General features: G+C 33.2%; 13 protein-coding genes and 1 non-coding gene across 14 annotated transcripts; 9 read left to right on the plus strand and 5 right to left on the minus strand.

Annotated features, from left to right (window-relative positions):
• Window positions 1-115: 115 nt before the first annotated feature.
• NAEGRDRAFT_47435 (uncharacterized protein) lies at window positions 116-1,792 on the minus strand (the record flags this gene model as incomplete). Its single annotated transcript, XM_002679816.1, has 1 exon — window positions 116-1,792. The coding sequence occupies one exon, from the start codon at window positions 1,790-1,792 to the stop codon at window positions 116-118; it is 1,677 nt and encodes a 558-aa protein (XP_002679862.1).
• Window positions 1,793-2,451: 659 nt separating this feature from the next.
• NAEGRDRAFT_65033 (uncharacterized protein) lies at window positions 2,452-3,666 on the plus strand (the record flags this gene model as incomplete). Its single annotated transcript, XM_002679683.1, has 1 exon — window positions 2,452-3,666. The coding sequence occupies one exon, from the start codon at window positions 2,452-2,454 to the stop codon at window positions 3,664-3,666; it is 1,215 nt and encodes a 404-aa protein (XP_002679729.1).
• NAEGRDRAFT_35944 (uncharacterized protein) lies at window positions 3,659-4,798 on the minus strand. The gene is made up of 3 exons (XM_002679817.1): window positions 4,780-4,798; window positions 4,333-4,684; window positions 3,659-4,280 (listed from the first exon to the last, which is right to left on the minus strand). Exons 2-3 carry the CDS (start codon window positions 4,658-4,660, stop codon window positions 3,697-3,699), a joined length of 912 nt encoding a protein of 303 aa, XP_002679863.1. The 5' UTR covers window positions 4,661-4,684; window positions 4,780-4,798; the 3' UTR covers window positions 3,659-3,696.
• A 412-nt stretch (window positions 4,799-5,210) lies between these two features.
• On the plus strand, window positions 5,211-6,056 carry NAEGRDRAFT_65035 (uncharacterized protein; the record flags this gene model as incomplete). Its single annotated transcript, XM_002679684.1, has 1 exon — window positions 5,211-6,056. The coding sequence occupies one exon, from the start codon at window positions 5,211-5,213 to the stop codon at window positions 6,054-6,056; it is 846 nt and encodes a 281-aa protein (XP_002679730.1).
• A 1,932-nt stretch (window positions 6,057-7,988) lies between these two features.
• NAEGRDRAFT_3856 (uncharacterized protein) lies at window positions 7,989-8,706 on the plus strand (the record flags this gene model as incomplete). Its single annotated transcript, XM_002679685.1, has 2 exons — window positions 7,989-8,466; window positions 8,528-8,706. Coding segments are annotated over 2 exons (657 nt in total), but the record flags the coding sequence as incomplete, so codon positions are not given.
• A 612-nt stretch (window positions 8,707-9,318) lies between these two features.
• On the minus strand, window positions 9,319-10,022 carry NAEGRDRAFT_4072 (uncharacterized protein; the record flags this gene model as incomplete). The annotated part of the gene is made up of 2 exons (XM_002679818.1): window positions 9,319-9,851; window positions 9,899-10,022. Coding segments are annotated over 2 exons (657 nt in total), but the record flags the coding sequence as incomplete, so codon positions are not given.
• Window positions 10,023-10,295: 273 nt separating this feature from the next.
• On the plus strand, window positions 10,296-11,491 carry NAEGRDRAFT_65038 (rho family small GTPase; the record flags this gene model as incomplete). Its single annotated transcript, XM_002679686.1, has 2 exons — window positions 10,296-10,893; window positions 10,932-11,491. The coding sequence occupies 2 exons, from the start codon at window positions 10,296-10,298 to the stop codon at window positions 11,489-11,491; spliced, it is 1,158 nt and encodes a 385-aa protein (XP_002679732.1).
• An 82-nt stretch (window positions 11,492-11,573) lies between these two features.
• On the plus strand, window positions 11,574-11,646 carry NAEGRDRAFT_t179. The gene has a single exon. It is a non-coding gene; the product is annotated as a tRNA-Lys (tRNA).
• A 368-nt stretch (window positions 11,647-12,014) lies between these two features.
• NAEGRDRAFT_78965 (axonemal dynein intermediate chain protein) lies at window positions 12,015-13,712 on the plus strand (the record flags this gene model as incomplete). The annotated part of the gene is made up of 1 exon (XM_002679687.1): window positions 12,015-13,712. The coding sequence occupies one exon, from the start codon at window positions 12,015-12,017 to the stop codon at window positions 13,692-13,694; it is 1,680 nt and encodes a 559-aa protein (XP_002679733.1). The 3' UTR covers window positions 13,695-13,712.
• Window positions 13,713-13,976: 264 nt separating this feature from the next.
• Window positions 13,977-14,570, plus strand: NAEGRDRAFT_65040 (uncharacterized protein; the record flags this gene model as incomplete). The annotated part of the gene is made up of 1 exon (XM_002679688.1): window positions 13,977-14,570. One exon carries the CDS (start codon window positions 13,977-13,979, stop codon window positions 14,568-14,570), a length of 594 nt encoding a protein of 197 aa, XP_002679734.1.
• An 83-nt stretch (window positions 14,571-14,653) lies between these two features.
• NAEGRDRAFT_65041 (uncharacterized protein) lies at window positions 14,654-16,006 on the plus strand (the record flags this gene model as incomplete). The annotated part of the gene is made up of 1 exon (XM_002679689.1): window positions 14,654-16,006. The coding sequence occupies one exon, from the start codon at window positions 14,654-14,656 to the stop codon at window positions 16,004-16,006; it is 1,353 nt and encodes a 450-aa protein (XP_002679735.1).
• A 3,293-nt stretch (window positions 16,007-19,299) lies between these two features.
• NAEGRDRAFT_65043 (uncharacterized protein) lies at window positions 19,300-22,781 on the plus strand (the record flags this gene model as incomplete). The annotated part of the gene is made up of 2 exons (XM_002679690.1): window positions 19,300-19,626; window positions 19,668-22,781. 2 exons carry the CDS (start codon window positions 19,300-19,302, stop codon window positions 22,779-22,781), a joined length of 3,441 nt encoding a protein of 1,146 aa, XP_002679736.1.
• A 30-nt stretch (window positions 22,782-22,811) lies between these two features.
• Window positions 22,812-24,443, minus strand: NAEGRDRAFT_60431 (uncharacterized protein; the record flags this gene model as incomplete). Its single annotated transcript, XM_002679819.1, has 3 exons — window positions 22,812-23,178; window positions 23,205-23,392; window positions 23,436-24,443. The coding sequence occupies 3 exons, from the start codon at window positions 24,441-24,443 to the stop codon at window positions 22,812-22,814; spliced, it is 1,563 nt and encodes a 520-aa protein (XP_002679865.1).
• A 272-nt stretch (window positions 24,444-24,715) lies between these two features.
• Window positions 24,716-26,229, minus strand: NAEGRDRAFT_65045 (uncharacterized protein; the record flags this gene model as incomplete). Its single annotated transcript, XM_002679820.1, has 2 exons — window positions 24,716-25,061; window positions 25,100-26,229. 2 exons carry the CDS (start codon window positions 26,227-26,229, stop codon window positions 24,716-24,718), a joined length of 1,476 nt encoding a protein of 491 aa, XP_002679866.1.
• Window positions 26,230-26,404: the final 175 nt, after the last annotated feature.

Raw genomic sequence — 26,404 nt, forward strand, 5'->3', positions numbered from 1 at the left:
AAGTAAGCTGATAGAGTAGGATCCATAATTACTTCTCTATTCAAGTGAGGAAGATAATCTGTAATTGGAGCAATATAGAAATTAAATCTCATTAGTTATTAATAATTGACAAAATTTATTGGGAAGCAGTTGCAGTAGGTGGGGGTGATGATTGGTTCTTTCTTTCCTCCATAAATTGAACAATCTTGGAATAAACTGCTTTGGAATAGATGGCGGCACGACGAACAATTTCAGATCTAATTCTTTGAGTTTCAACAGTAGATCCACTCAACATATCTCCATTTTCAATGAGTCTTCTAGCCAAGTATGGCATAACATCAGTAACACTACCAAATGGAACATATTTTCCAACATTATATCCGTGATAAACCAAAGCATGAGATAAATTATCACCCATACCATAAAGTTGAGCAAACATAACACGTGGATCCTTCTTTTCAAATCCATACTTTTCAGTTAACAATCTACTACTCATTCCCAAAGTGTCTTGGTTGTGTGAACAAATGAGGACACCAATATTTCCTTCACTATATAAATTATCGAGACAAAATTCAACTCCTCTAACATAGTTGACGTGAGTTTCCAACAGTGTTTGTTGGAAAGGATATGGTATACCCATTTCGTTAGATCTAATTGTTTCAGATTTCATATAAGCACCTCTAACGAGCTTTGAACCATGATGTAATCCGTTTTGAGTTAAAAAGTGATAATCGAATTGTAATCTATGGAGAGCATCCTTAAGATACATTTGATAGGTATTATAAACAACTGGTGTTTGTCTATTCTTCAAAATTTCCTTATTATTATACTTGATGCTCATCATCATGTACAATTGATCAATTGCAGCTTGATAATAAGTTTGTTCAGCATCAACCAACAAACTCATTCCATTCTTGACGCAAGCATCACAGAGCATTGTGAGTCTTTGAATAACTCTACCCAATTTTGTTAATTCAACTTGAGAGAGAGGTTCCGGCGGTGTGTTTTCATTCAAGTTAAATGCAACAGTTCTAGGATATTGCTTGACAGTATATTCTTTCATTAAATCAAAAGTGCTGACATCAGAGGCAATATCTCCAAAGAAATAAATATTAGTATTGAGCAATTTCTTGGCATGTTCAGATTCTGGGAATAATTGAACATAACATAAAATCTTACTCAATCTTTCCAAAAGGATACAACTAGAGATACCAGTAACTTTTACAACACCAAATGGACAAGGCAGTGGCTCATTAATACCATCTCTCTTCATGGCTCTATTTTGTTCTCCCATAAATTCAATTGATTCAGCAATTACTTTGCAAATAGAATCTTCAACAACTTCTGAGCTATCTACATTAATAACAGAAGTTTCCAATGGTTGAACTGGACCTTCAACACTATAATCCAAGATACAATGCATTTTTTTGTTTTGAGTTACATCCACAATGGCCTTTTTGGTTTTTGGTAAAGTTTCACCTCCACAGAAATATTGGAAATAAGAATATTTAACAGCTTGAGAAACAACAGGTCCTCCTTTCTCAAGAATTTCAGCACCAATAGTTCTAACACCTGGCAATCTGCAACTTGTTAAAGCAGTATAGGTTTTCAATAATTGCCATGATGAAACTTGGTCATAATAAAGTTCAACTTTGGAAAAATCAATAGAAGTATTTCCACTAGTCCATTTCTTTTCTTGAGTAGCAATTCCTCCATCTTGTTGATTATTAACAATAGTACTTGTGGAAATATCCTCTGTTGTTGCTGATGATGAAGTTGCTTCTTGTTGTTGCAAATTTGTTCCTCTCATCATTGCCGAGCAACAGAAATTTCTACTTGTTTGAGTAGTAATAATAGAATTGGTTATCTTGTTGCTAACAGAGGCAACAACTCCTCTTGAACATTTAGTTAACATTTTTTATTGTGTGGTATGTTCGGGTTCAGGTGCAGCTGAAGAGGATGACACACTTGGATTTTTCGTTGGAGGTGATAATAGAGTTGGAGAAATTTGCTTGGGAAACGGTTTTCTTCTGTATGTTGGCAAGCAAAGGTTTGAAGACTATTTGGAGGCTGGTTGTTCGTGTTTGGCGAAATTCGCGCAATTCCACCATACACAACCCGCACAATCCGGAGAACAAGATAATTGGAATGATGATTACAATGATGTTGTTTTGAGGTCTTTTAAGGAAGAGTATTGTTTTACTTTATTTGAGAATGTGTGGTAAAAGGGAAATTATTGTTAAATGGAAAGAGAAACAATCTGGCAAAAGTTACCTCAAATGTGCAATTCTTAATTCTTCTTTAAAAAAACAATTTCAAATAGATTAAGAAATTATTTTGGTTTCTCCCAGTTTAATTCTGATGCAAATCTCAATTGTCTTCATCATTCAATAATTATTTTAATAATTTAAATATCATAATTATTTGCGGGAATGAAAAATACCACAAGAAGTTTTTTGATTTAAAAAAAACATGTTAACAATGCATCACTGTGTAGCACCAAAACTCGGTCGTTTGGTTTCCGATTCTAGAAATTCAATCAAATTGACATTCCGAACACTATCTCTTCTCCAACAACAACAACAACAAGGAAGAAGAAATTTTTCATCATCAATTTTGCTGAATAATAAGAGTTTTACTAATCAATTAATTATTCAAAAGATGGGTGCCATCACACCACAAATGAAAAACAAGATGGCAAAAAAGACTAGAGTGAATAGGGAAAATCATGAATTAATTAGTGAAATGGATAATTTAGTATTGAAGGATGATTCACCTATTCTTGCTCAGTCGGATGTTTTGAAAAAAGAATTGGTTGAATTTGTTGCAAATTCTCAAGTTAAAACAGGTTCCGAAATTATTGAACATACAGCCAATCGTCAACATTACTTTACACAACAAGAAATTGCCAAAATTCATGGCGTTTACAAGAATAGTGTGTTCTTCAAACATACTAAAATTAGTTTGGAAAAATACTTTTTAAATTATAATGTACTTGTACACAAATCTAAGGAACAAAATGATTTATATTATATTGGACATCAATTATTGAAATATATACTTACTAAATATTTTAATGAAAACCTTTCGTTAGTTCAAGAATTGATGGCTGAAGGTAAAACTCTCAACATTATCAATGACAAGATTACAAAAGATTTCCAAATTAAGGAACATTTACTTGAATATTTCTTGAATAATAATCAATTATTCTACATTTATATTCAACAAAATAACTTGAAGGAATTAGAGCCACTCTTAAAAGATATCAGTTTTACTTCGAACGATTTTATTAACAAGTCTGCACACGAGAGAATATTCAAGGCGATTATTGGTAATATTTACATGAATATTGAATCTTTTGATATTATGATGAATCATGTTTTATATCCTTTCATTGTTAAGGAATTTATACCTAGATTTACAGAGCTGACCGAAAGCAATCTAGCTCAAATTTCTACAAAGAAAGCGTTTGAGAAACAAATGACAATCGTTGAGCAATTTGAATACTTCCACATGAGACAATTTAAAACACTCCCAACCTATTCATCCTTAACAAACAGCTTTGAACAAACTCAAATGGTACAAATCTATTCCTCAGACCAACAACTTTTGTCAATTGGTTATGGAATTGATTACAAGACAGCTAAAGAAGATGCAGCAAGAAGAGCTATTTTACATTTTTGTTAAATAAAATTTAGTTGTGAAATATATATAAAGTTACAAGAAGTACATTGCCTTATTGGATGGTTGTATGTTATGGTCAATAGGAACTTCCTTAAAGCTCTTAAATTCTCTGCCCAAGTTATCATCAAAAGCTAAAATACTGGCCATGTTACCGCAACGATAACAATAGTTTGGAGCTGACCAAACTGTAACCAAGTTTTGTTCTGGGAAATGATACTTGTATCCTTCTTGCACCAATTGATGCGCACGACAAATAAGTTCAAGATTGTTCAAATGATTGAATTCAGATGTGACACGACTTCCAAACAACCAACCAGCACCACGAGGAGAAACAGCCCAAGTTTCAATATTTTCTGGATCAGACCACATGACATCACAGAATGGACCTTCATGTGGAATTTCTTGTCTACGATCAATAGTTCTCATTTGATCCAAAGTACGAATATCGGGAGACAAACCTCCGTGAACACACAAAACTCTTCCATCAATAACAGCAGCAACATTGAAACAGTCAAAAACTTCACAACAATATTTCCAAGCGTTAGCATTACCATATTTACGTTGACATTCATCATAGAAACCATAGATTTGAGTAATTTGACGAGATTCGTGATTACCTATTAATAATAAGAAAACGGAATTAATATTCAAACAATATAAAATACATACCACGCAATAAAGTCATACGTTCTGGATATCTGGCCTTCAAGAGCATCAAATAAGTCAAAGTTTCCAAGCTGTTGTATCCTCTATCAACAAAATCTCCCATGAATATATATCTAGTATCTGGCAATTCACCACCTGTCTTGAACAACTCTAACAAGTCGTGGAATTGACCGTGGATATCACCACATACTGTTACAGGGGATGAAACAGGTTGTACGTTAGATTCTTCAATCAAGATGGACTTGACCATATTACATAATTTCTTCAAATCTTGTTCAGGTAAATAATCGCACTTCTTTACCTTCTCTATCCATTGATCCAATTCAGCCATTTTATATATATATTGTTGGAGAATCTAAATATTGAATATATTCAAACAATGATGATGAGAGAGCAATAACACAATACAAAGCGGTTAAAAATCAGCAAGAAAAAAAAAAGAATACGCACACTGAATGCTCGGTATTTTTTTCAACTATTTTTAAAAAAATATTAAAATCAAAAAGCTCCTTTGTATCATAACTGCAAAATAAAGCCTTTTGGGAGGCAATAATATTTGTTGTTTCGAAGAGTTATTTTGAGAGGAGAACTTGGATATCGATGATAATGAATATTATTAAGAATCTTACTTGAGGAGATTACGTGGAGAGTTGTAATTAATCTAAAAAGAAACTCTTTCTCAATCTTGATGTTTGTGGCGTGATATTCTCAACCAATTATCTTTGAGAAACACCGAGAGAAATAGTTGTACTGGTAACATTATTGTAATAGTGGTAGAATAAGCGTGTCCAACATACCATCGCTGATTTTTCACCAATCAAAAAAACGATCCAACATCTAATCATCATTGCACTACTTGCAGTTATTTATTAACACAAAACATGAACAGGGAAAAGGTTGTGGTTCTTCTTGATGAAAAAAAGTTTATGCATCGTGATGATAGATTGATCATTCTTTTACGTCATGTTTTGAGAACACCAACCTACTCATTGAAAGATATTATTGGGAATAGATTACCGAATGCATCTAATTTTTTCCAATATCCTTGTGATGTTGTTATTGATGAGAGGAGATCATTATTATTTGTTAGTGATTGTGGAGAGTTAAATATTCAAGTTTTTGATTTACACTCTAGGGAGTTAATGTATAATATCAAAACAGTTGATAGACCAAGATTTATGGCAATGTATTGTGACTCCTTGATATTTAGTTCCGAAGACGGATTTGTTTATAGATTCGATCTAGAAACTCGTAGTGAAATTTGGAAATCTTCTGGAAAAATGTCAAATCCTTGTGGAGTTATTGTTGATGAAATGAGAGGATTAGTTTTTGTTTGTGAATGTGGAGGTAATACCATCCAAACTCTTTCGGCCGAAACCGGAAAAGTGAGATCAATACTTGTTCTGACTCCTAAAAGGCCTACTCTTTTCTACAATAATGATAATATTCCTTCAGTGAGCAATCCCTATGGTATTGCATTCAGTTTGGATAGAAATTATTTTGTAGTTTCTTCAGTTGTTAATGCAAAAATTTACTTGGTTGATAAAAAGGGAAAAATTGTGCATTCCTTTGGAGAACACGGCTCAAAACCAAATCAATTCAATTTTCCATCCAGCTTGGAGGTTTCCTTAAATCATTTGGAAACCAAGCTCCTCTATACAGCAAAGAAGCACTTTACCAGCCAAGAGGATTGTCTATCGATCATGCAACTGGTGATCTTTACGTAACTGATTATGGACAGGATAGAATTTGTGTTTACTCTCAATTCAACTGAGTTTCTGCATGGCATTTATTACTTGTTGATATTTCATAAAAGCGATTAAGATTCAACAAAGAGTCTACCAAATCAATGAGTTATTGAGAATAGTATTTAAGTAGGAAATTGTGAAACTCAGTAAGGCAATTGTTTAGTTGTACATCATACTATTAAATACACTTCTTTTATAGAGTTGACACACGTTGATTGAATGGAGTACAATGCTAATAGCACAACAAGTATCTCTAATGTTTTGTCAAAGCTTGTCATACTATTTTAGAAGTATTCTGCTTTAGCTTCAAATTTGCTTTAATAAAAAGAATGTCATCATTAGCAAGATTAATTTCAGACCATGTAAACTTGATAGAAAGTCTTTCATCATCGAATTTATCTTTATTGGATTTTGAGAATACTGATACGAATATCACCCTTGCAGAGTTGGACCCTCTTTATCAATCAATTGTTGGAATAGTACTTTCGTCCATTTTCTTTGTTTTTTTCAATATCTTGATAATAATTGTTTCGACCACGTTAATTAGACCAAAAGCAAGAAACGAAATGAAACGAAACCAATTCATTATGGTTGCAATGGTCTCTGTCTTATCCCTAATTCAATGTTCAGGAATTATTTCAAGGATTTTTTGTGACCTCCTAAATATTATAATCGTTTCTCAATACCAGGACTTTGTGTCAGCAAATTATTTGCCAGAATCTCAAGAGTTTATTGACACTTTTCAAAACATTAATTGCTCACTGACAACAACACAGACTGGGATTAAATTCTCTTACCTCATCTCAATGCATGTCTTTGATTCTTTCGAATGTTTCTTCATTGGAATGAATTTATTGATGATGGTTCTGATAATGAGCTTTGTTGGAAATGTTTTCCTTGAAACTGTAAAGCAAGCTGGGAGTAGGAAGGACTGGAATTTACGTTCCACAAGATGGTTGATGATAATTCTCAATTCCTTCACATGTTTGTTTTGTGGTTCGTTTGGGGCAATTATTATGGCAGTGTCTGTTATTTATTTCTTCATCAAGATGGGAATGTTGGAGAATTTTGAGTTTATTCTATTTCTAATAGGATATATTATTTACTTTCTTCAAATTTTTATTCACACAATTATTTCAATTGTAAGTTTCTAATTCAGTTATTCTAATCCTTTGACATTTGCAATAGATTGTTGCATTTAAGGTTTTACAAACAATCAAAACTCAAACATCTCAACAAAACAAGCAACAAACCCAACGACCAATCATTAAGATCATTTCTCTTCAAATTGCATTAATAGCTGCAGCTTTATCTCAAATCATTGCCTTGGCATGTATAACGGTTGTGGATTATTGGAGTTACATGTCTATATTTTACAATTTCAGCAATTCTATTGGAATTTTCTTATTTGGAATTGTCACCATTCTACTCTATCATCCAATTTTCACAGATTCTGTAAAATTTGTGAATGATTTGCCCAATTCTATTCAACCAATTGGTTCAAGAGTGAAAAGAAATAGTCTCTTTAAAAAACAACCACAAATTATTGACAATTCATCCATTGTTGTTTAAATATTTAATTACTTTTCAAAATAGTTCCAAGAAAGTAATTTTTAATTTACTTTCTAAAAATAGGCAAATTAATTTTCTTAACTTTTTAATCAAAAAAAAATGCAAGACTTGAAAATTGGTACTTCTTCCGATAACCATCATCAGGATGGAAATGATCAATCAAAGCTTCGATCACCATCATCACCAACTCACTCAACCTCCTCATCAAGTGTATTCAGCACAACTTCATCGATCATGCCTACGGAATTATATCCTGCTGGAACAAGCAATGCGGAACGATTGGATCCATTCAGATTAACTCATGATACAGTCAAGATGACTAGTAAAATTGTTGATGATGTATTTCTTCCACCTACAGCGTATTATATTCCTAATTTTTTGACTGAAGAAAAGGAAAAGGATTTACTTCAGAATATTTATGCTGTTAATTCGCAACAATGGCATAGATTGAGTAATAGAAGATTGCAGAGGTGGGGAGGAAATCCAAATGATAAGTTAATGTTTGAGGAGAAATTACCTACTTGGTTGAGTGGACAAAATCTTGGATTGAATGATTTGCATACTTTTCCAGGAAATAGATCAATTAATCATGTTTTAATTAATGAATATGAGGTTAATCAAGGTATTAATTCTCATAAGGATGGTCCAGTTTATTTTCCAATGGTTTTCATTTTGAGTTTGGAATCTACAGTAATGCTTAATTTTACATTATGTGAAAAGGATGAGGATTATGTGGAACAATGTCCATACATAAGAAGCTTTTCAGTAATTGCTGAGCCTAGATCACTACTCGTTTTCACTGAAGATATCTATCATTGTAAGTGTTTTAAATTTCTCCAACCAATATAATTTACTTTTATTTACTAATATGTTACTAGACTATATGCATGGAATTGAAGAATGTGAAAAGTATGAAATCAATGATGATATGGTTATTGCCAATGCAGGTCTTTTACACAATAAGGAGCTGGCTGAAACAGGTCACGTTATTGAGAGATCGAAAAGAGTTTCATTGACCTGCAGATGTGTCAGAAAAGTAGCCAAGAAAAATCTATTCTTCCTTAAGAAATAATAAATTCAAAACCACTAAAGAGTAGGTTTCAAAGTTAGCTCTATTGGACAATTCCATAACTTGGATGCATGTGTAAATTGAACTTTCATAATTGCTGTTTCTATTCAATTCAAGTGAGTATTTTCTTGGAAATTGATGTAAATCTTTTCTAGTACAACAAATTAATTTTAACAACAAAAGATATCAAAGCATAATGACAAGAAATCTATTAATGACTTGTGAGATCTATCATAAAACTATTGAAAGCTTAACACCAAATCAAGATGTAATTTTAGAATTTATGAATTGGTCTCAAGATGGAACTAATTTATTTATTAAATCAAGTGAGGGATAAATTTTTAATATTTTACATGTATTGTGATAAGGATGAATATTATGATATGATTGAGGAGATTTTATGGATTGAATTGAACATTGTTATGATTAATTTTAAAATGAAGCTTTTCAACATTTCCAAAATTCCAAAATTTACAGATATACTTATTGAATAATTCTACTAAAATAACATTAATTACTCTTGTAAAATAATTTACAAATAATTTAAAATTACTGCTTTAATGTAGTGAGCTTGATTTAATTTGAGCTGCTACCTCCACCACACCTATAGAATGATGGGAAACCACATGAAAACCAAATAATCAAGAAAATTACAATCAAAATAATAATAGCAATCACTGACACAATGATGATATTTCTCTTTAACATGTTGTTTTTCAATTTCTTACTCTTTGTCTTGTAAAGTTCAGCAGATTCAACTAAGTCACCAGTTCTGTTGACAAGAATGTCAATCTTTTCTCCTCTTGCTAAAACCTTGTCGATATTGTCAATCATAATATCCTTAACTTCATTAATTTGTCCTTTAACTTTTTGAATACGATCGTTTTGTCTTGGATTGTTAAAGAATTTAGTTTGTTGTTTAAGAATTTGTCCAAACTCTCTGTTAAGTCCATTTGGTTGAATTCTTTTAGATTGTTCTCCAGGATAACTGCTCAAAAATCGTTCCTTTACATCATCAAGGAAATTGAATGGTATTCTTGAACCAAAATCCTTTCCACTCATACAGAAGAAGATCAACCCATATTCTCCAACAACCATAATATGGAACATATATTGATCATACACATAGGAGACTATTATGATCATTAAGTTAATTTTCTTTCAAAACTCTACAACATACCTTTTGTAGATTTGTTACTTGGGATCTTTTCCAAAATTTGTTTAGAAATTTGTTGGAAATTTCCTTTACTTTCAGTATATTCACACAATATCGTGGCACCTCTTGCAACCAAAGAATAAATAATTCCGGTTTCGGTTGGGCCTACACCACCACCATCATCATCACCAATACTTCCATAACTCATTTTTTTAAAGATTTTTTTTTAAATGATTATTTAATCTTTCGGAGTTTATAAGGTGATGCACGTTTATTGTTTTTAATTGGAAACAGATTAGAGTTTGGAAATGTACTTGTTTTATTGTTGTGAAATATTATTGTAAAGTTGTATAAATAATAATAGGTTTAGACTCTTTGAATTGAATTTCACTGTTCTTGCTCACGATGAACTTAAAAAAAAATGTCTGAAAATCAAGTGCCAGAAATTCAGTTGAAGGATGGTGAAGAAAAAGAGATACAAGATCATATGGATCATAACGATCATGGAGAACAAACTCTGCCTGTACTCAACGGAGGAAATATAAAATATTTGGATATGGTAGAATTTGATAATCGATTCAATGATGATATATTCCGATTGGTTTTGTCTTTTCTTGCTATTCGTGATTTGGGAAGATTGGAAAGAGTGAGTAAACATCTAAGATTGAGCCAATTGTGTGGCGAAGATTCAGAAATATGGAGGAAAGCTTATGAAAAAAAAGTTACTGAATTACATGAAATTTTGAAAAAATCTGGGGCTATTTATGAAAATCCAATTCTGCCCTTTTTGGGTAAGATATCAGATTTTAAATCAAGTATTTGTGGTGCATTGAAAGTGTTTGATACCCTAGTAGAGAAAAAGTCTTCAGTGAGAATGGAAGATATAGAAAGATCGATCAAGAACTATCCCACTACTGGTATTAAGAACATTTTTGTGCCAAAGGATGAGCTCTTAAAATTCGATGTATCCTCAGCTGTATATAAAAAGAAAGAGGAAGGTATTAAATTGCTTGCATTAGGTAGGTTTAGTTTAAGAATTATTGATTCATATTATAAGGGGATGGAGCTGTTGGAAAAACTTGTTTGATGCTAAGGTTACTCACTGGAGAGTATCCAACCGAGTACGTTCCTACTGTGGTGGACAATTATATGAATAATTATCAACTCGACAATAATGTCTATAGAGTATGTTACTGGGATACAGCAAGTTCAGATGATTATCCTAGGCTGAGAGTTTTGGCATATCCTCAAACAGATGTCTTTATGGCAATGTTTAGTTGTGTTCAAGAGTATTCTTTCAAAAATTTATTCGATGTTTGGATACCAGAAGTGAGACACCATGTTCCTGATGCTGCCACTGTTCTCGTTGCTACAAAGATAGATTTGAGAAGTGATATTGATGTTCAGGCAAAACTGATTGAAAGATATTGTACCAGACCGTTCTCTTACAAAGATGGCGAAAAGGCAGCACAACTTTCCAATTGTTTCACCTATTTTGAGACAAGCTCACTGATGAATATTGGTATCAAAGATTTTACAGAAATAGCCTTAAAGGCACACTTTAAAAATTTGAGTTTGAGAGAAACTAAAGAAAAAAGGAAATGCATCTTACAATAATTGCCAAACCTTTTTATTCAAACATAAACAAAGAAATGGCGGCTGATGGTACATTAAGGTTAATTAAGGATTGTGTAGCATAGCCCGTCTAGCTCAGTCGGTAGAGCGCAAGGCTCTTAACCTTGTGGTCGTGGGTTCGACCCCCACGGTGGGCGATTCATATTTTAATTTCTCTTTTTCAGCTAACTGTTCTCTTGGTTATTTATTTCCTAAAATGAAGTATTTCAAATAACTAATCCTTCTTTTTATTTTTCAAAAACAATTTAATTAAAAAACATTAGTCTGACTCCCAGATTTCACTCTCTGTTAGCTCATGCTCAGAGAACCATCACAGCTACCTCCCTACAGTAGCCCAGCTTGTCTGTAAAGAAAGATTTGCAAAGGTTGGAAGAGAAAATATTTTCTAGTCATTTATAAATGTGGTTTGATGAAATGAATATTTTCTCTCCTTTCAAGTTTGATGGTTGAAGGTGCCGCCAAAATTTACTACAGAAAAATTACTGTCCAATAACAATTTAAAAAAATGAGCAACAACAAGTACAGTCACAATGATGCCATCATGGAGATGCAGGATAAATTAAACCTTCTGGATGGAGATCGTGATAGAAAAGCAACAATGGAAACAAAACAAAGAGCTTTGCAAAAGAATATCGATACATTAGAGATGGTTAAAAAGGAAAACAATGAATTAAAGGAAACGTTAAAAAAGCTTCAAAAAGAAGTAGGAGGAAATAACGGAGAGAAATCATTCCAAGAAAAAGAATATGAAAGATTGGAAACAATTCTTCATTTGAAAAGACAAGAATTTGATGAGCTTCAAGCTATTGCTAGAAATTTGCAAAAAACAATCCGAAAGAAGGAAGATAAGTTGGGTGATTTCAATAAGGAAAAGGCACCAATCCTTACTGATGACTCGCCCTTGACGAGACAAATCAGAATTTTAGAAAACAGACTCGATAAGGCCATGATTAAGTACAATGAAGCTCAAAGTATTAAAAAGACATATGAACAAATTTTGGAAAGACTAAAGGAGGAAAGAATAGGGTTCGATAACCAACTTCAAGCAATTGAAAGAACTTTGAAAGCCAAGGATAAGGACTATATTGAATTGTTGAACATGTCCCGAGATGCTAATTATTTGAGAGAGCTTGCTAAAAATGAATTGACAACAGCAAAAGGTGAATTCGAAGAATCTGTTAGGGATATGAGAAAGGAACTTGATGAAAAGAAGAAATATGTTGAAGCTAGAGTTAACTTGACAACTGACTTGGCAAAGAAGGAAGCAAATAGAAGAAGAAATCAAGATGAAGAAGGATCAAAGAAGTTCAGATCCTCCAGTGCATCTCAACAAAACAGCAGTGTAAATAAGACCCAAGTTGATGAAGAAAGAGATAGACTTCAAGGTTTAGAAGAAAAATGGAGAAAGATCAAGGAAGTAACTGGTGTAGATGATGTAAATGAAGTTATCCAGAAATTCCTTTCATCTTCGGACACACACAAGAATTTGGAACAAATGACAAAGGAATCTCAAAAGAGAATAGAACACCTCACTGAAAAGAGAGCAGCTTTGAAAGCCAGACTTGAAGATCTTAAATATTCTCAATCATCTGGTTTGGGAAGCAGAAGAATTGTCGACGAATTCATTCAACAATTATCAGAAGCCCAATCAAAGAACGAAAGACAAAAGCAACAATTCGAAAGAATTGCCAAAATACTGGTCAACGTTAAAGCTGGTACAGAACACTTGAATGATAAGATGGCCCCAGCTCTTGTTGATTTATCAATGGCAGAAAATCTTTCAAGGAAGTTTATTGAAGAAATTGCCAGAGGTGAAGATATTTCTCTTAATGCAGAATCAGCCAGGGATGAGAATGTTAGCATGTCTACAGTCTCACTAGGAACTCAAAGTAACGAAGAACGACATATTGTAAATTTATTAGCACAATGTTATGTCAATTTATCAGCTGTTTTAGAAAGTTTACCATCAGAGGAAGAACTATTCCAAGAAACTTTGAAATCTACCGATTCATTTGATTTCAATCAAAGTAAGAATAATATTAGAATTAAGATCAATCATGAAGATAATCAAGATTCTGAATCCGAAGATGATGATGATGATAAGGAAGCTGAGCTCATCAGTAGACTTAACGTTAAGAAAAAGGCTGAGAAACTCATGTCCAAAACTAAGGTCGTTAAAAAATAAAATGTAAAATTCAACTGTAAAAAAATGTTAAATTCACCCGTCTCTCAAAAACCCCCACTTTCTCATGTAACGGTTAGTTTGGAAAATGTTCGATTATCACCAGCATCTCGACAAGGGCTTACATCAGTGAAAGATCTTTCTAAGGATAAGGCACCTCTTCTTCCTAGGAATGTGGTTAATGTCTTGGAATTTGTTGGAGATTTAATTGAATCCAGTTCTGATGTAAATACAACCCCTATAAAAGATAGAATTGAATTGAGAAAGAAAGACCGAGAGGAAATAATGAAAAGTACCCTTAATGATGATTTCGGATCTTTGTTACCTGAAACTACTCCTGATATTAATTCAAATTTAGCTCAAAAGAAACCTAATAATACAGACTCTGACGATTCTGAAGAAGATGAAGAAGATGATAATGGAACAATAGGAATTGGAAAACAAATTTCTCTCTACACTAAATTACCTCCACCTAATGTACAAATACTCCCTTTCAATTTTCTCACAAAGAAGGCTGAAATTGAAGGAGAACAAAATAGTGAAAACCTTGGTGATGAATTAGATAATCTCATCACAAATATTCAAACAAGAGAAGACTTTGAAAATCTCAAATCTAGAACCAATGACTATTTGGATCGTTTGATTAATCTTGTTGATAATCTGTATGGACAAAATCAGAATGAATATGTAGTTTACCATTCCAGCAGATCAAAGAAGGGTAACAAGGTCAAGAAGGATCAAGCTAAAGAACAACCGACCACCATTCAATTCCTGAAAGCTTTGGATAAGGCAAACAATATCATGGAGGAAGTTGATAGATCTCGTAGAGAAACTCAACTCAAAAAGAAGATTGGTATTACTCACTATCAAAAACTGTAAATCATTATATTCCGTGTACTTTACTACTTTCCAATTTTAATATTTAATAATAATAATTAAATAACATTAATTTAAATAAAAAAATGAGTGGAAAACAATTGTGGGTCAAAAAGACAGTGGTCAATAATAACCAACAACAACAACCATCATCTCCCAATACAGCAACAACAAACAATAATACTCCAACAAGTAATACAACAACTCCGAATGTTACCTCAGGAAGTGATCAATCATCTTCAACCCAACCAAATAATCCTGCCAGCACATCACCATCTTCAACTCTAAAGATTACTTCAACACTCAAACACAATGCCACTCCATTTACTCCCCAAAACTTTGTACCCCTTACACAACCTCAACCTGTCCCAACACCACAACCAGTTCCTCCTGTACTAGTAGCTGAAAAACAACCACACCCTAAAAAGAATCACCCAAAGAAACAACATCAAAAGGCTAATCAAGGAAATAATAATCAACAAAATAATCAAGGAAATAATGTCGGAAATAGTAATACTAATAATAATAATAATGAACAACATTATGGAAGTCTTTTGAAGAACAAGACAAAAGTAATTATTAGAAATATTCCCTATAATTTTACAGAGCAGGATTTTATTGTGAAATGTGCTCCAAAGAGTTTTGTTACAGAGCAAGTAAAGCAGCAACAACCTCCTGTTGTAGCTAGTGCCACACCAACTTCGGAACCTAGCACTCCAACCCTACCAGAAATTCCACACTTTATCTATGATCCTAAAAAGATCACATGGTCCGACTTTCATGTTGGACACAAGACCATGACTCAGGTATTTTCAAGTATTGCTTATTTGAATTTTGCAAGTGTTTCCTTGTTGCATCAGTTCAAAAATGAATTTTATGAGGAGTTGAAGAGCAAGCAATCAGTTGCTCTTTCTTCCTCTGTTCAAATCACGGATGATGATGTTGATGAAAGTCCAGTACCTACATTGGCAGCTACTAATACCTCAATATGGAGAGAAACACCAATGACTATTGAATATTGTCCTCTACAAATGGTTCCAAAGCCAAAGAAGAAAGATCCAAGAGATGGAACAATTTTCAAGGATGAACATTATTTAAGATTTTTGGAACAACTAAAGCAACCTAAAGATCTCACATTACAACCTCTTAGTTTGGATAATAGTTCTACGACAAGTGGACTTGGTCTTGATGGCGGAGAAAGCTCTGATGGAAGTACTTCAAGCAAAAAACTTGGTACAAATATTCCACTTGCTCTTGGAGGTGTTGGAGCTTCATCAAGTTATACTAAGAAAACTGACGAACCTATTATTTCACCATTATTGAAGGAATTACTTGAAAAGAAAAATAAGAAGGGAGCTAATCAAAATAATGATCCAAACAAACCAAAGGGAAACAATCCTAAGAAGTCTGGAAAGCCTCAATACAAGAGAAAATACTAATTTCCCAAAGGTACACCACTCAATTAGAATGAATTATTGGAATAATTGACATGAATTCAATGAGAAAGTCAAAGAACTCAAAGAATAAGGAACAACAAAATTGGCAACAATAAGCTAAGGATGTTGTAAAATAAAAAAGCATAAATAACTGATTTTTGTTATTAGAAATATAATGTTTTCACATCATTTGGATCATATCTCATACCGCACCTAGGACATTTTCTGTTTCTTATTTTGATATTCTTATCCAGACAAGTCTTACAAAAACAGTGGAAGCATCTACTGATCACTGTATCAATATCGTTCTCATTACATTGAGAACATCTGAAAGAAGTGTCAGTGCTGCTACTTGCGGTAAGTGTCTTTTCCTTTTCTAAGAAACGTTGCTTCTCCGATTCCAGCTTTTTGATGGAAAGAGTTTGCTTGTGACATTCTGTCTCCTTCTTTTCAAGGTCCTGTAAAAGTTGATTATTTTTAGCTTTGGATTGTTCCAGTTCTGTAGAAAGTGATTGCACTGATTGTTTGGAATTTTCCAAAACTTGTCTTTGGTGATCAATTATTCTCTTGTATTGAGTTTCTTCAAGCTTTCCCTTTTCAACAATTTCTGATAACATGGTCTTTTCGTTATTGAGTGTCACTATTTTTTCATCATATTGTTTCTTAATTTTCTCATGTTCTGTACAAACATCAGATAATCTTTTCATTTCTTCCTTCATTGATTCTACATTCTTTTCTAATTTAGCCTTTTCTTTCATGGACTCAAGTCTTTGTTCTTCTGCTCTATCAACTCTTTTGGCAATGTCCTCCTTTTCTTGGAGTAATTTTTCATAACATTGCGTTGTATCATTGAGAGAACTTTCAAACATTTCACTTTGTTCCTTCCATTTGATAATTTCTGCCTTGAGTAAAGAAATTTCCGTTTCTGGCTCCTTAGGTTGAGAAGAAGATTCTTTAGACTCCTTATGATCGGCTGCTAATTTTGACAGCTCTTCATTTCTCTTCTTGTACATATTTAATTGTCTAACAATCTCTTCCTTATCTTGCTTGTAAACTCGCAATTCTTCAGCAGATGCTTTAGCTCTTTCATACCTAGCAACAAGTTTGTTGTACTTTTCTGTTTGCTCTTTTTTCTTTTGAAGCAATTGTTCATTCTGTTTGACAAGGTGGTGCTCAGACTTTTCCTTTGTCACCTTTTCAAGATTATCTTTGAGATTCTTGTTTTCCTTCTTCATTTCAAGTATATCTTGTTTAATCTTTTCCTTAAAAGTATTATAAGTTTCTTCAAGAGCCTTGATATTTGCCTTATTCTTTTCAACTTCCTGATTGTATTGATTGTAAAATTGTTCAACTCTTAATTTTTCCTTTTGAACATGATCCTTATAGTAATCTACTTCAGCAGTAACGTTTTTGATCTTTAACTCTAATTCCTCTATTTTGACTTTGTGTCGTTCATTAATGCCATATTCTTTAGAATATTTTTGAGCATATTCTTGTAACTCTTCTTCTCTTTTTAAAAGAGCTTGTCTGACATCATCTACTTGGGCATTTGCAGGTAAGCTGTCAAGAGCTGATGAAGAAAAAACTCGTGTTGGCGTACGGAAAGGTGATAATGGTGTAGAACAAGGAGATGCTGAACGTAATTCTTCATTTTCTAAAGAAATTCTTTCAACTTTTTTGTATGTGTCTACATATTCCTCCTGTTTCTCATCTAACTTTTGTTTTAATTCCTCTAATTTTTTGTTTGAGTCTTTAAGTTGTTCATGAAGAGAATTGTATTCATCCTTTATCTCTCTATATTCAATATTTAAAGCTTTGAGTTTCTCTTCCAATTGTTTCTCATTACTACTCGTTTTCCCATCTTTTACGCTGTTAACTGATTGTATGATTTTTGAAAGTATACTCTTCAACCTTTCGAACAGTTGGTTAATTGAGTCATCATCTGTTTTGCCATTGTAAACTTTGCTAATAAAATCCAAACCTACCACTCCATTTGGAACTGAAGGTAATCTTGATAACTGTATTGAAATGTCTTCTATCATCTAACAAGGTTATTATAGGAAATGTATTTGAAATGAAACATACATGATTAAATTGTCTAACAAGTCTCATCATATTCGAAGAAGTATTATCTCTTTGTTTGGATGCTTCTTTAGCTTCATTAATAAGCTGTTGATTTAACATGTTTAACTCCTTATTTTTGAGTAATAATCTCTTCTTTTGCTCATTGACAAGTTTCAGGTCATGCTGAAATGGTCATTCAATAATTAATTAAAATCAATCTACATACCACTTCTGAAGCGTTAAATTTAGTCTTCTTAGTTGGTGGAGAAAGAGGTTCAGATGATTGTGATTGTTGGGATGGTTCAATTTTAGTTGGGGTAGATGGGAAAGAAGTTGTTGTGGAAATAGAGGAAGGTGTGGCTTGTGTAGGGGTAAAAGATCCAACTGCAGGACTTGGTGTATCTGGTATTGATTGAAGATTAGTAGTATTGATATGAAGATGACTTCCATTCAACTTTGGACTTCCTTGGTTGATTTCATCTTGTTTTCTCTTCCTAACCTCCTTATCCTTCAGTTTGTGCAACATTGTTAAATCTATCTGTTGGGGTTTTTTGGTATTCTTGAAAATTACGTAATAGAATGTATGGTGAAATATTTGACGATGATCCTGACACAACACACACAAAGGTTCTTTTGCAAAACCGTTTTCTTGTTGTTGTTTTTAGGGAGGTATATATTTCCAATTAATTAATTTAAATATACCAAGAAGATTTCGTCTAATAAACACTCTCCAATATATTATAAAATATAATCAATCACTCCCAGAGGGTTTGATGATAACTTTCTTGTATAAACGGTTCTACTACACTATCCACAAAATATGTGGTTTGTTGGACAATAATCAAGTGATGACGTTAAAATTTTTTTGCAAGATTTTAGAAGAAGCGCCAACTTGATATGATGACGATCAAAATCTCCAACATCTTTTGCTACACGTTCTCTCGCACAAGGAAGTGAAACAAGTGAAGATAAAATTGTATTCAACTACTACGAGCACTAAGTTAATATTAGATTTAAAATTTTTATTAGTAGCATGTTGTATTGATATCCGCCTATGATGGCAATTTTAAAGGAATTTTCTCTTACCAGCAAGCTTTCTTCATCATGATGGAAAAATACATTAAAAAAAAATGGAGCCTCAACCAACATTTTCATTTCTCACGCTCATACATCATTTGGTAAAACAATCACACGATGAGTTGAAAAAATGTGTGTTGGAAATTAAAAAAGGAATGGATAATTCTAATGATCAATTTGAGAGGGAGGCTTCTACGAGGAAACAAATTTTATTTCAACATTTTCAGGAAACAAGAGAAAGATTTATCCGATTGCTTGTTCTTTTGAGATGGTCAAAGAAATCCAAGAAGACTCTCGACAAATTTAATCAAGTATCATCAGCTATGGATTTAAAAGTTAATTCTTTTGATATGGCATCATTTACACTTTTTCATGCTGCAAGGATTTTGTCAAGATTAAGAGAACCTGTTTTTGATCTTCCAACAGCAATTGATGTTTTGACAACAGGAACATATCCAAGACTTCCGCATATCATACAACAGGTTGGTATTAATTTCTTACATTAATTAATCGATTATTCTAGTCACGTGGAGATTTGCAAAATTCTGCAGATGATTTTACTACTCAAGATAAGGAACGTGCTATTTCAAAGCTTACAGATATTATCAGAATGAAATTACTTCAATGCACCATTCCTCCAAACATGTTTGTAAATAAGCTTGAAAATGGTCAAGTCAATTTGATAGCTGAAAATGAATTTTCTATAATTATGACATTAAATCATAAACGTGAGGAGGGTGAATCTAACACTGACGAGCTTAAATATTATTGGCAAATAATTTATTTGGATTTATTGGTTAATGAGGACGGAATCAATGTGAGCCCAATTCATGATGATATTGTTCAAAGGCTCAGCACTGTGATACAAAAAAGATTATATTATCTTGATGAATCAGATACTATGGTGCCTTCCATGGTTGATATTTATAATATCATCCATTTGGTAACTATTAGGATTGCTATGGATATTATTACAAAACAAGCAAAAACATTGAAGTGGCCAAATGAAATTGTTACTTGTGAAACATTTAATGAGAGCGTAGATCAAGATTTTTCATTATCACTTAAATATTGGCACAAAGCACCTCCTATGGTGTCATTTATCGAGAAAGTTATGGATGGTATTGAGGATGATGAAAAGAACTTCTTCCTCAAAGATAAAGGATCTAGGAATGAACTTAAAATTTTCATAGACAAATCAAAACAAATTGTCTTTGACATGCAACCAAAGCTTAGATGCAATTATACTCCAGCTATTAACCTATCAAGAATTAATCTCGGAAAGATTATTAGTGATTGTATTTTTTATCATTCTATTGAAAGACTGGAAAGTGTAAAAGTTTTCTTAAATAGAGAAAGATTGTTCCCTGATATCCAATTGATAACAGATGCTGAGTCTAATCAAGCTTACTTGTCTATTTCAGTATTCGAGGAATATATTCTCATTCTAGGTATTGACTGGAAAACAGGTCACTTCCAACTCCATCTTTCAGTTGACGGAGAAAAGCTAGATGTAGACTATTCAGAGTTTGTTACACGGATTAATAATATTGACGTGAGAAAGTCCAAATTCTCGGAACAACTTCTTTCCTCTCTGGAGGGTGCTAGAAAGAGAACAATTATTCATGCTTACAAAACAGCAGGTGCTCTTCTCGATTTGGATGTTCATTCAGCTCTATTCGAAGGAGATGGTCTTTCGGATGAAAATGTTTATTTCTCATTCCCAAATGTCAGTACAGCATTTATCCAAATTAGAGTCACTCCATTTTCTTACGAAAGAAGAAAACCTTTGGTTTCTTCTAGAGTGGTAATTGAAAGAAGTCCAAAGATTATTGATATCCCTATTCCTTCATCACTATTTTTGGATATTTATCAACCTGCCCCTGAGGAAGAAATTGATAGCTATGAGCCAACACAAAAGAGAGTTAAGAGAATGACATGCATGACTGCACTTCAGAAAACATTGGTTGCTTTCAGACATTTGAAACAAATTATTGCTGCATCAAAGCATAAAGTACTCTTTGGAACTATGTTGAGACAAGTTCAAATCTCAAATAGATTCTCATATGATCTTACTGACCAAGAATATGAAATGATTATCCTTCCAAATGATAACTCTAATTTCTCCTTCCTTGACTTGGAATGCATTACACTTTCGATTGATGTGAATACTTATGAATGGGTCGCTACTGTATATGAAAGAAGACCTCTTCCAGTTATAATTCCTCAAAATAGCAAACAACACTACGTAAACGACAGACTCACTTTCAAGTATACTACAATGAGAAATTGTCAAAACCTTTTTGAAGAATTTTATCAAGATTTGCTATCTATTGACAGAATGTATCCTTTGGCACTCCAAGTTATCCATCCAAGTCCTCACTTTGCTGGTATTCTTCAACAAGCTTGTACTGTAGAAATGGTATCACATACCAAGATTAGAATTGATTACGGAAATTGTGGATATAAATTAATAATCAAGAATGTAGATAAGAGATATAGAGTTATTTTATATCCAACAAATAGATTTGAAGCAGATCTAGAAGAATATTTTAACAAACACTCTAGAAATGATACATATGGCGAGGTTATGTGCAAGCTAGTTCAACTTCTTTTGAAGTCAACTGTTCCTCTCAACAAGCTAAAACAATTCTTGTCTGATCGTCATCCAACTTCATGGTATTTGATACCTAGAAGTATGTACAGTTTCAAAGTTGTACACAAGGGAAAAACAACTAGGGAATTCTTAGTGACATGTAGAGCATCTGGTCAAGTTGAATTCAAAGCCACAGATGATAGTTTCCATGTGATATCAGCACCATTTGGTGAGGAAATAGATAATGCTGTATTATCTTTAAAGAGATGTTGTACCTCTTCTACACTTCTAGAAAATATGTCACCACCCCTTCAAATTGCTTTAAGCGCTGAAAATATCAAACAACAAGACAACACCCTTTCATTCTCCTCTCCAACATATGAATATAGCTGTGAGTTCAACAATTATGAATTGAAGTTGACAAAGATTGTTCCTAGGAAGAACAGTATCTTGACTAAAGATGAAGAAGAATTTTTGAAAGAAGCTTTCACAAAGTATTACCTTAATTCAGCTTTAGAGGCTGGAGTATCTCTATCAGGCAATTTCTTCTCTCATTCATTCCTTTTGATTTTATTCTTCCCAAATCCATTATTCAAGCATGTTGTTCAAGCATGGTACTTGTTGAAGGATAAGATAGATCTCGTTTTCTTTAATCCATATCCAGTGCGTAATGCTCAAAGACGTACATATGATGAGTCTTTTGGTCTGGCAGAAGTTAAATTACCAACATCTCTTTCTGCATTACTTCCAGTCTTTAGTTCTGGAAAAATTATCGAAAAAAAGACATTGAATTCAGTCTATGTTATTACTCTTTTGGTTAGAGTTTACATTGGTGATGATTTTATTGATTTGCCTATTCAATATGGAGCTAATATGGAATTGAAATTTGGTGATCAAAAGCTCACATCTGAAGTAGCAACGAAGATAATTGGAGAATCACAAAGGCAAGAAGTTCCTGAAGAAGGATCTGATAATACTCTTCTCAAGTTGTTGACCTACATTACTGCAAACTGTACAATTCCTCAATTACTAGATATTTAAATAGGTTTATCTATACAATTAAATATTTATTTACTTTTTCTTAATGGCCTGTAAAAACATGTCCTCATCTTCTTGCAATTCACTTTCGTTAATTACCAGTGTGAAAGTTTTTGATGATTGCTCTCTTTGTTTCTTCTTTGCTTCAATTCTTCTTTGTGCTTGTTCAGATTCTTTTCTATTATCAATAAGTGCTCGTTCTCTCTTAGTTTCTCTTTCCAACATATTGTTAATAAATTCCTTTTCTTCCAAAACTTGTTGTTTTTCTTCTCCTCTCAATCCTTCACTCACTTCCAAAAGCCTAGTTGAACCATCTCTTCCACCAACAGCAATATATTTTCCATAAACACTCAAAGTGTGAAGTCCTTGATCTGACAATCTTAGAGACAACAATGGTTTGCTTTGCTTGTAGAGATAATCCCAAACATCAAGTGTGTCCAATCACCAACAGTCATAAAGTATTTTTGAAGGAATGGATTTCTTTGAATTGAATAAATTGGACCATGGTGATGATGATGTCCATAGTAAACTTTATCAATGGCCGTACCCTTATTCTTTCTTCTCGTACAACTCAAAACAGCACCTTGTTCAGTACCAATCATAAATTTGGTTGGCTGTGTAGTGTTAAAATTACTGAAATAATTTAGTTCAACTTACACTGTAAGAAACATCGTAATCAATAGATTCACCTCCCAATAAACCTTGGAGTTTGCATTCACCATTTTTATCATCAGGAATTCTAAGCTCAAGAGTTTCAGAATCGACTGGATTTGAAAGGTTTCTTGTATCCCAAGTTAGTACTTGACCATCAGTTGAAGTTGAAATAAAGAATGTTGCACTCTTACTTTGAAGCCATTGAATATCATAAATTGGATCTCTGTGACTTGTTTTAAGGTCGGAAATGAGAACTTCCTCACCTCCTTTTCTTGTGTCAAATATACAAACAACACCATTGTAGCAACCTCCTGCCACTGTAGAGTTTTCCTTAGGGTTATATCTGATAGATGTTAAATGAGATGATGGAAGTAAAGTCACGTCTGGTTCATTGGCATTATTCACATCCCAAACGTATGCATTTGTCGGTATTTTCTTTGTTGAACTTTGAAAATCTAGGTTGGCATAAGCTACTGCCAGCTTTGAACCATCACTAGGAAGCCAAGAGATTTTGGTTGCTGTTCTCTTATCTTGGCAAGGATCTTTGAACACCGACACAGTTTTAACCATAGATCTTTCACTTCCAAAGTCTTGTACAGTTTCCTTAAAGTAGCTACCAAATATATTGATCGCATTATTTTGTTGAATGTAATATTCAGCGTTATCTCTTAAAGAGATGAACGAATTCAAATCTTCAATATTATTTTCAATTTTCTTGATGTATCTTTCCTTGCTTGATAATTTTGATGTATCGACATCCTTTGGCCAACCTCCTTCATTGTGCATCATTCCTTGTTCTTTTGTTTCATGGGTCTCCGTATTAGTAAAGTGTTCAGAAAATTCGGCAACAGCTTGAGCTCCTACACTTCTGGGTTCCCTATTAATATATTTTTGCTTAAATTCCTCACTTGGTTTGATATCAACGATCATTTCGGGTTCAGTATCCACAAAATGACCACTATATCTACCAAATTGTTTCCTCAGCTTTTTGTATACTGTTACAATATCCATTTTGAGCACAATGTATAATTAATGTTACTGAGAGCTACAACGAGCGTGTTGTATTGCCAATTTTTTTTAGTGTTTTTTAAAAAGTTTCCCGCTTTTTTTGTAGTGGCTATTTGTGCCAAGCAAACAACAACGACATCGTAAATTTAATTGTTCAATTATATTATTTCATCATCAAATTTATTATATCGGATCATGAAATTAAAAACTGTTTAAAACAGAGAAGGGTATTTATTTACAGTTCGCCTAGTAAGTAATATTCACTAAATAATTTTCTATCTAATTCTCATAAAATGAATTAGTCCTTTTTCAGAGTCACCAAGTGTGGCCAAAACCTTATCTTCAATCATTGAACTTTTTTGACCATTTGATGAAGAGGTAGACGAAGAAGAAGGTACAGATGTGGTGGAGGTTAGTAGAGCAGCTGCTGAGGAAGAGGCAAGAGCTGGTGAGTTTCTTTTGCTGCTGTTGCTGCTGCTACTGGTCAATCCTCTAATCTTATCATAGCTACTGGATCTGGCATGTCTTCTGTGTGGAATTGGTGATGAGTGAATAGTTGGTGAGTTGATAAGGGATTGGCATTTGGATGGATCTTGGACAAAATAGTTTAAAAATTGAATTCTGCAAAATGTTAAATTTGAGGCTGGTGAAATACTTACTTGGTGGTTGCATGTGAAGGTTGATAAGAGGCAGCTTCTTTACATTTTTGTCTAACATCAAACATAATCTTGGTCTTAATCATAAGCAAAAGTGGTGTAATTGATAGAATATGAGACATGATCAATGTTTGCAACAATAAATTCTTATCCATTGATTGTAAAAAGTCCCAATTCCATTCACCAATCACTGATTTGAAATACGATTCACTATTACAACAAAACATCATTCCCTTTCCCTCTAAATCAATCTGAATAAACTCCTTATTAGTGGAATAATGTTCACACCACTCAAAGATCTGAACAAATACCTGGGATGAGAATACGACACAACCTTCCATTGTAACTTTTTGATTGTAACTTGTTACGAGTGAAGGAATGTCCTCTGGATAATCGATGGCAAAATGAAAACAAAAAGGAATTTGTAACTCTATGGTTTGGATCTTTCCCTCATCAATCTTACATGCAATGGATGGAATGAGGAAGCAAGCATTCTCTGAGATGGTAAGAGTCGTGGATGTTTTCTTTGGAATTTCTTCATCAATCGAATAGTCATTGGAGAAACGAAACTCTACATCAGAAAATTGTTTCCCACTTAAACACTTCTTCAATCTCTTGTGTATATACCTCTGTGTAATACAATCGTCAAAGACCCATTCGATTGTTATCGATTTGGGATGTAATAATGGTTGTTGTGAAGTTTGTGCTTGAATTGACTCTTCTTGACTCAAATTACCTCTATAACATTGCACATTGAAATGTTTAGAATTAATTGGTATGTTGTTTTGTTGATTATGATGTTGCTGTCTCATTGATGATGCTTGACTCCTTTCAGAATTTTGATTAGTAGAAACTGAATCACTTGGAAAGTAATCCTGACTATTTCCACTATAATTCTGACTCATTGAATTGTTGTTGTACTGAAGCTGCTGATTCAGAAAGCTTTGATGATAATACGAAGTTGGAGAGGCTCTAAATGATTTTGATGAAATTTCCTCAATTAACGATTGAGTTGTTTCATCACTAATTTGATCCATCATAAAGGAGGTACTACTGTTTGTTCTGGTAACACTTGTTTGATGATTATCAGAAGCAGAATTGTGGGGAGTTTGTTGATCATCTTGTTCCTCCATTCTGTTGCTGTTATTTGGAATGCAATAGAGGAAGGATCGACGAAGCAGTTTTTTAAGTTGCATAAATCTTTTTTTTGGCATTTGATCAACTGAAGATTCTTTGCTTTGGGTTTTAAAAGATGAGCAGCTATGGAATTGTGCTGTATATATGGAATGAACATAATTGCAGATTACG

The sequence above is a fragment of the Naegleria gruberi genome (assembly GCF_000004985.1).
Source record: "Naegleria gruberi genomic scaffold NAEGRscaffold_12, whole genome shotgun sequence".
Classification (NCBI taxonomy): Eukaryota; Heterolobosea; class Eutetramitea; order Acrasida; family Naegleriidae; genus Naegleria; species Naegleria gruberi.

What these genes read in the sequence shown, in the direction of transcription:
- NAEGRDRAFT_35944 (XM_002679817.1), bottom strand. Translation starts at nt 4,660, where the DNA reads ATGGCTGAATTGGATCAATGGATAGAGAAGGTAAAGAAGTGCGATTAT. An exon ending in ACGTATGACTTTATTGCGTG is followed by an intron (nt 4,281 to 4,332) that starts GTATGTATTTTA and finishes TATTATTAATAG; the next exon opens with GTAATCACGAATCTCGTCAA.